The sequence below is a fragment of the Azolla caroliniana genome, unplaced genomic scaffold (genome assembly GCF_043228905.1).
Source record: "Azolla caroliniana isolate FFs.n. ecotype wild unplaced genomic scaffold, voAzoCaro1.0.p SCAF_1334, whole genome shotgun sequence".
Lineage (NCBI taxonomy): Eukaryota > Viridiplantae > Streptophyta > Polypodiopsida > Salviniales > Salviniaceae > Azolla > Azolla caroliniana.
In genome coordinates this window covers 1-8923 of record NW_028231769.1, presented here as the reverse complement: position 1 = coordinate 8923, position 8923 = coordinate 1, and the positions used below count along the sequence as shown (strand labels likewise).

The 8923-nt window shown below is 35.9% G+C and overlaps 1 protein-coding gene across 4 annotated transcripts; it reads left to right on the top strand.

The window, feature by feature from the left end:
• The first annotated feature begins 430 nt into the window (after positions 1-430).
• Positions 431-5795, top strand: LOC147847222 (uncharacterized). 4 transcript variants are annotated; one of them, XM_087339429.1, is made up of 6 exons: positions 433-975; positions 1561-1740; positions 2028-2270; positions 4587-4749; positions 5181-5217; positions 5698-5795. In XM_087339429.1, exons 1-6 carry the CDS (start codon positions 524-526, stop codon positions 5745-5747), a joined length of 1125 nt encoding a protein of 374 aa, XP_087195555.1. In that variant the 5' UTR covers positions 433-523; the 3' UTR covers positions 5748-5795. The 4 variants fall into 4 exon arrangements, with proteins under 4 accessions (XP_087195558.1, XP_087195555.1, XP_087195557.1 ...); XM_087339431.1 differs by having other exon boundaries at positions 434-975; positions 4587-4768; positions 5698-5793; XM_087339432.1 differs by lacking the exon at positions 1561-1740 and having other exon boundaries at positions 431-975.
• Positions 5796-8923: the final 3128 nt, after the last annotated feature.

Sequence of the window (8923 nt, the reverse complement as noted above, 5' to 3'; positions counted from 1 at the left end):
GTCTTGGGCTTGGACCAAGAGTAATACATACTCTTGGTCCAACACCAAGACTCTTCTATACAACACACACACACACACACACACACACACACACACACACACACACAACACACACACATACATACATACATACATACATACATACATACATACATACATACATACATACATACATACATACCATACCATACATACATACATTACATACATACATACATACATACATACATACATACATTACATACATACATACATACATACATACATACATACATACATACATACATACATACATACACACACACACACACACACACACACACACACACACACACACACACAGACACACACACACACACACACATACATATATACATATGTACATACTGTGGTCAAAGCCCAAGACTAAATGACATTCACATACACCCACACACAGAGTCTCTGTGTCCTGTCTCTATCTCTGTCTCTGTATGTCTCTGTTTCTCCACCCAATAGATGGTGGGCTATTACCTTCTCATGATCAATGGCTCTTCCATCCCCATCCCCGTCCCCGACTTCAATCTTGGATTACACAACAGTAAGCCTCATCGCCATAGGCTCCTTCCTGATGCTACTAGGCAACATAACCATCTTCTTCAATAGGAGATTCCCCCCAATCAAAACCAAGAGCGTGCCCATCACACTCCTAAGCTCAGCAGGTGGCCTCATCTTCATCCTTTCAACCCTAATTGTGAACGAGCACTTCAAGAGAAGAGAAAACTCTATTTTAAGTCTCTGCTCTTTATGGACCTATTGGCTTGATGCCTGTTTTGGCTTTGCTCTGTGGCTTAATTGCCTCACTCTTCACCTCATCCGTCTCTACAGAATCTTTGTGTGCAAGAGGAGCGTCCATAAGCATGGATATGCTCTCTTGTTTCCATTTCTTCTTCCCGCAGTCGCCTTCTGCATTGTGGGATCAGTCAGGAAAGAGATCAGGTAAGAACTCTTCTGATTTTGATTTTGTTTGTCTGTGTTTGCACATAAACACATAGGGACATATGTACATGCATATGTGCATATAAAACTCAATCATACATAAGTACGTACACTCATCAATTCATTCATACACAGGTTTAAGTTCGGATAACAAGGCCAATCTCCCCCTCTCTCTTTTGATAGTGTTTTATACATATCTGTGAAAAGCATATCACTAAGTTAAAAAATAGATTTTGGAGTTTAGAGATTCAAGAAAGAGAAAGAGGTCATTTAAAAAATACAATATTCTTCTCTCTCTCTCTCTCTCTCTCTCTCATTTGATTGGTGTCTTATGTGTGTGTATATATGCTTGTGTATGTATATTTATAGACTCGTGGAAGAAGCATAATAAGAGTAAGGTATCTTAGGGTAAGCATATAGGAGTTAATGGAGACCATAGCTATTGGCTCCATTTCTGTCCTCTCATATGGAACTTACATGGTTTGAATTCATTCTTTGGTTTAAGGCTAGAAATGGAATTATATAATGTGAATCCATGAATGCAAACACGACTGATGTATTCTTTGAATTTGGAAAATGTATCAGTTATGAAATTGACATATCAAGGGGTGAGAAGCATATAGGGCATTGCAAGTTTGTTAATCGAGCTATATCAGCATATGGGTTAATGACTCTACTGGTCGTTTATTTCCTCATTTTTCTCGGCTTTGCATTTAAGCTCAGAAATGCAATGAAGGAACAATTTGCTCAGTACGATGAGTTCAGGTTGTTTTAATGGAATACTCTCTTCCATAATCTGTATATAAAGGATATTAAATTGAAAACCTAAAAGGGATAAAGTTATCAATATATCCCACCATAATGTTGGAAAAAATACCAAAACAAGCTATCCACAATTTGGAATTTAAATAAAAATACTGAATTGCCATTCCTTTTGTTACAAATCTAATCAAGATTCCAGATTAGCAACATAGTTCCCACGATTTTTTAATTATAATGGTTTGTTGGGAAATTTTTCATAAAAAATAAAAGCTTGTTGGCAATCATGTCAGGTTGATTCGAAGAGGTGGTACACTGTTATTGTTTCTAGCTCTGCAGGCAATGGTGACATTTCAGACTGAAGCCTATTTCGGGGAAGTGGGTCGATGCTTTCTATCGGCAGCCGTAGCAAGCACTGTTTTTTACTATTTTTGGGCAAGAAATGGTGTGGTTATTTATCACTCCTTGGTTGATCCTGATGAATATTTGGAGAGATGTCGTTTGATTCTTCGACGAACATCCAGTCAGCATGAAAGGTAGCAAGATGACCTATCTTCTGCAACTGTTCTTTAGTTTTTTACGCATTTATCACTTAAAGCAAAGTATGGAGATCCTGTAAAATTTAAAGGGAAAAATACTCAAGGTACCCTAATCTTTTTTGGGTATCCTAGATTTCCCATTGGTTTTTAAACTTTTGCCAGAATAGCCCTTGTGTAGTAGCAAACAAAAGAATTGCTACCATAGATGATATTTTGGTACTGTTTAAAAGCCCTTAAAAGTATTCTCGTAAATACATAAACAGGTGAAAGATACTTTTGGTGTTTATCCCTTAATAACCGCATGGTGATAGATATATATGTTTTAGCATCCATAGAGAGGCCTGTTAGGAATATTGAGAATCAAGTAGTATATAGAGTTACAATCACAGAGATGGATATATAAAAACAAACTTCTATTACATGTGAGAGTAGCTCACAATGGTAGTTCACCCATGTGCTCACACCCTAGAGCTTAGATGGGATCTGGACCAGCTCACTACAAAATTAGTGGGGACTGATAATCATCACACCACTGTGTAAGAGAGTGGATTATATTATCTGTTTGGTCTGAGTGTAACATTAAATGTGCATGTCGGTTGATAGTAGTGGAGAGATTCCTCTTTTGTCAATTGACTTGTCATTTAATATGACCCAGCTCCGTAGATACAAGCTAGTGCTAGATAGTACTTATCTTAAGTCAATGACACATACTTCAAGACTAAGTACATCGTAACTTGCCCACAAAATATTCTTCTAGTTGACTTGATTAGCCAATCCTATTAACCTACTTCACTCTTTCTTAAATACATTGTGTCCTACACATCTACGGTTTCCTAGATTGACACCTTATTGACCCATGGTCAAGTTGCACAATAGCTACTCCTCATTTGGGGTGCTATCACAAAATGTGCACTCTAAGAGTACATATGGGGATAGATCATTGATTATATCTAACAAGGTCAATATTGACCCATGGAACCTGAGTACACAGGGTTTCTTGATCATCTTCAAAGCACAAAGTCTCAATGTGTGAATAAGGCAAAACGCTAAATGTTGGGCTCAATATAAGGAAAGCATGCCTATTGATTGTATTCAACCTTATCTCATTACTAAAATGAGTATTAACTCTTGTAGAGCCCTTACACTCCTTTGCATTCAATTACACAAGCAAGGTATTGAAGTTGCATTATGGCATCAAAGGTGTCAAATATAAAGGCATGAAAAATATGCGAGCAAGGGCTAGTAGAGGATGAATATCACTATCTTTTTACATGCTCATCATATAGTGCAATTAATGAAAGCAATGATGACATATTGAGGGATAATGACATGAGTGTCATGCTAAAGAGAACACCTAGAAAGCTGACCTCAATGTCATATTTTAATTTTGCCCTTTTTGCACCTACCCACTTGTTCCTTAGTGTTTCCATTAACCATTCATCAATAACGACATATTGCATAATATCCCTTGAAATCTCTAAGAGATCTTCCACACCCCATCTTTTTGAACCATATTTTGACGTCAAATACCCAACTAGATTAGCGTAAAATTTCTCTTGTGATTCCTTTGTAGTTTACATCCAACATTCCAAGCAAGATGTGGTAATCTATGATTTGGTGTATTCTTGACTTTTGGAATGTATCTGTATACACAGTGTAGTGCCAATGTCTATATGGGTTGAACTCTTATTACCGAGAGCATAACTTGGTAGGAGGTGGTGGATTTAACTCCCAATTGTCTCCTTAAAACATCCATGGCATCTTCTCAATCTCTTTCAATGCATTAAGATTGATAGTACCTCCCCACACTTCTACTCCGTAAAGCAAGACTTGAATTATTACCATGGGATTTTAAATAACAATAGTTTTTCACTTCCCATCCATCAATATTACTTTAGTTGCGTTGATTCTCCAACATATAATAAATTTTCCAACCAGCTTGAAGCCTAGGTTCAAAGCTTTCCACAAATTGTTATTATTCTCCCTTATATGTTAGAATAGGGTATCGATGTGGTTGGATGGTTCACAGTATCATCATTTTTGTTTTAACCACATTCATGTTTAGTCCACTACTCTGGTGAATTCTGAATCGAGAGATAAGTGCAAGTTATGAAGCAATTTTACTTGAGGCTTGATGTCTATTTGTGAGAACCAAGTGAATATATTTTCAATATCTTAAGTTTAAGCTCAAGCGAAAACCTGCATTTCATCTTGCTAGGAATCATGCAATAATTAATCATGGAAGTTTTGCATTTAATTGATGCATTTTCAACTAGTCTCTGATACTGACAATTTTGTTTTTTTGTTTCCAAGAGAAAAAAAGTGTGTGGGTACATCGTGGAATATGCAGAACCAGTTGGATGAAGTCAGTAAAGAAGTTTTACAATACCAACACACTATAAAGCAACTTGAAGATGAAGTTCAAGGACTAGAGCTGGAGTATCATGAAATACAACAAAATGCATGTTTGTTAATGGTAACAAGAAATTGTAGTGGTATGATAGAGTTTTCTTAGTACATTCATATACATGAACTGTTTCAAGTAAAACTATGTATTTGTAGGAACAATCTTAATACATGTGAACCATTAGGCTGTTAAAGGTAATATATACACACACGTGTTATATATATAATGTATTGATACATCAGGGCAAGGGCACATGCACAAGTACAGGAAAATATACATAGATTCTGGTTACCTTGTGGGTCCTTACTTGCAAATGTACCAACACATAGATGACTTGGTGCTGGAGGATTGGATGATGTTTAACTTACAATAATGCCCTTGAGTGGTGTATTATAGTGTGCCCTCTAGTGTATGTGTCTAAATGTATGTAACTATTTATATGACTTTACTTGATAATGAGAATTAAGTTGAGAGATTAACGAATTGGTTTGGTTCTGCAGACTCCAACTAAATCAAGGGGACAAACGATGAGCACAGGTTCGAGTATTTTGAATAACCAAATTTAAGGGATGGGTGGAATTCTTTTAGATGTTATTCTTTTAAATGCGGTGCTATATAAAAATGTAGAAAAAGGAGAATGTGAAATTTCATAAGCAGTATGAAAAATAGTGGGTTCCCATCCCTATTCACAAGTATAATATCATTTGATAGTCAACCTTGCAATGATAAGCTTTGAAACTTCTGAATACACAATACGCATATGGACACTGGTAATACATTTACATCTGCACTGCTATTTGTTATAAAAATACATTAAAAAAAGAGAACATGGTAGTTGTATGATATATGTGGTAAAAAAAAAAGGTTCATAGGCAGCTTTAAAAATTGTGGGTTCCCATCCCCACTTTGTATAGAATTTGATAATCAACCTTGCAATGTTGAGCTTTTGAACTTTTGGATACATAGTAAGTACACTTCTCCTAGACTTGAGTACTACTAACTGCTTCTACATAATAGGTTGCTGTCTAGGTGATGCTATGAGGTACGTGATAATTGAGGAAGATTAATAGAGGCATTAAAGATGAAGTGGCAAAATACTAAAATGTCAAATTTGCTGATAATTGAGGAAGATTAATAGAGGCATTAAAGATGAAGTGGCAAAATACTAAAATGTCAAATTTGCAATATTACATTGCTAATGGTAAACCCCCAATGTTGGCACCAATACAAGGTTAAAATGTTAGAAATTGGACAATAAAAAATCTATTCTATTTGATTGGGTGATTCAAGTTCGTTGACTTTATTGATTCCTTGAATTTTGCCTTTTACTTTTGCTAATTTGATCCCTTGGGAGGGAAGTAACATGATGTTATGAACAAAACTTGTGGTTGCGGGAGCTTGAGTAAGATCAACATGTATCAACATTTGCATCCTATTCCACTATTCATGACATTTTTTTTTCTCAAAACAAAATATCCTTCCATTAGTTTTTAAAAAACCTATCAGGTACAAACTACAAAATAGATGGAAAAGAAGAGAAAAAGGACTTTCCCAATAGCTAGCCATGGATCCTTCATTTAACTAAGATCCATCTCAACATCTAATTTGATTTCAGTATGACTACCAATTCTCCCACGTTGCCACATGCTTTCAACATACCAGAAAATGTCATCATAGTAGTTAGAAACCTTGCACAAGCATTCAAGGATAGAGTTGTATAACATCCTCATTCTTATCTTGCTCAATATAACCCAATAACATGGCAGGCCATTGTACCATATCTCCACTATTTTATGACTTTGTTTATGAGTATAGACTATGTTCAAGCTATTTGTCCATGGGTTGACTTTTTCTGGTTCTTATCCTAAGTGTGAATACACATTAGTATTTATAATGTATTATCTCCCTCGACCATTGTCCATATGTCGTTGATTATTAAAGCATCATAGGATTGTTGCATAATGGAAGCTAATGGTGGCATGATACTTACCTTGTTCAGCCCACACATTGTCCAATATGTATTGGAAGTCATTCATCTCATCTATTGTGTTCAATGTGTCCTGTGTTCACACTTTTCAATCGTCTTCATTATCATCCAGAGTTGGAAGAGGGTCCATCATTTCTCACTTAAATATCTTTACTTGGTTGTTTACTAGGCACCCATCCAAGGATAAGGACAACTACATTTTGACAAAACTAACAACCCATGCAAGGATAAGGAAAAGTATATAATACCTAGGTGAATATGAATACTTTTTTGCAAATACTTTAAAAAATGCACAAAAGCTTATGAGGGAATTGGAAGAGTTTTGTATGCATATTGCATCGAATCTTAGTAGCTCTAAAGCAAAGATTATGCTTGTGAAGAGCCAAAATAAGGGGAAACCATGCATTATGTACAATATTGAGCTACTTGAAATTGGACATAGAAGGTTTTAAATAACTTGGCCTTGAGTTCCCACATATTATAGATGGAATGAATTTGCTACAGGTTGCTTAGAGGGGGAAAGAGACTATATATTACGCATTTGAGAACACATGCAATGATGAAGAAATTAAATTTTAGGTTCTTAAGAAATATATTTTCAACACTGCTTCTCTATGGAGTGGAAGTATTGTAGTATCCCTAAGTCCACTTGGAAACAATTTGAAAATGTCCAAAAGGATTTTCTCACAAAGTTTCTCTAAGCCAAGAAACAAATGTCATACATGCTCCTACTTCTTGAGACGTGTTCACTTTCCATTAAAATCATGGCCATGGAAAGGTTTCCAAAAGACGCAAAAAGCAAACTTGTGTTTCAATTGGATGCAATATATACAAAATTGTTTGGAAGATGGGGTGCAACACACTTGGTTCATGCAACGCCATTTGGGAAAATGTGGAGGCTCACCCTTCACACATTAAAGTAGATATGTTGCACCTAATTACAAAATCATATTCTTCACCAAACAAGGAACATCATATAAATAGATGTTAGAACCCACCTTGTTGTTTACCATTCGAATTTTCTTTCATACGACTTAGGTCACACTCACGACAATGTGAGATGGAGTGTTGAGGAACAAGAGATGAGAGTAGTCAATTATGCACATTTTTCCCTAAAAAAGTTTGGCAGTTTCACTCTACCTTTGATCACAATCGTCTATTCTTTCCACACATCTAATCCTTGCACAAATTTGCCTCACAATCATAGTGTGTGCTCTTAATTGCAACATTCATTAGTAAAGGTCTTGAGCCTCAAGAGTCACTACTCAGTTTTACATGTAGTACGTGAAAATGTTATATTTTTCGTCTCATAGATCATATTTGACCTTCGACGATAATAATGGAATTGGGGGGACTTGTTGTTCATTACAAATCAATGTCAAAGAAGCCTGTAGTTGTCATGAACACATGGCCATTATGGCGTCACCCACACTTTAACCTAGGACCTTGTAATCCATAATTGAAAACCCCAACCATTAAGATAGTTTATTGTCATATAAGAGGGTAAAAGCTACTTTGTAATATATTGATTATCCATAACGGTCCTCGTCGTTGGGTCATATCGATCTCCATGGGTGTAGGACTATCAATTGGGACTAGACTACGTGTTTGCCTTGGACTTGGAGCAGGGCTATATGTTTGCCTTGGAGATGATTGCGCTGTTACAGATGCATAAGTTGGTGTGAATCTTAATCTTGTTATTTGTTGTTGTCGCTCACATCGATGCTCAAAAAGGTGATTATCACACCATATTGCTCAACTAACAGCTTCTTTAAGTGATTTTGGATCACCAAGGAAGGTAAGAAGTAAGTCTTTCACATCACTACGAAAGCTGGAACGAAATTGCTACATTAGGGCTTGTTCATCCCAAGGAATATCGCTTGCGATGAGATGGAAATTGGCTTTATATGTCGATGCTAACTTATTACCTTGACATAGTGTACGAATCTTGTCGATTGTTGTTCTTGCCCCATCTGTATCTCTGAAGCCAGCCTTAAATTCTTTGATAAATTCCTCGAAATTATTTAGTAGAAGATTTTTTTTATTTTTAAAGAAAGATACACCTTAGTATATTACTTGAGAAATGTACATATAGAAAACAGAAGGAGACATTTCATCTCACCTCTATTGTAATACAAAAGCTAATACCAACATCTGATCAAACAGATGATATCATATAAGGAACAAATGGAGCACAATCTACAAGCTATGCAATAAAAAAGAAGGTATGGCATAATTCCCCTTCATACTAGAAGT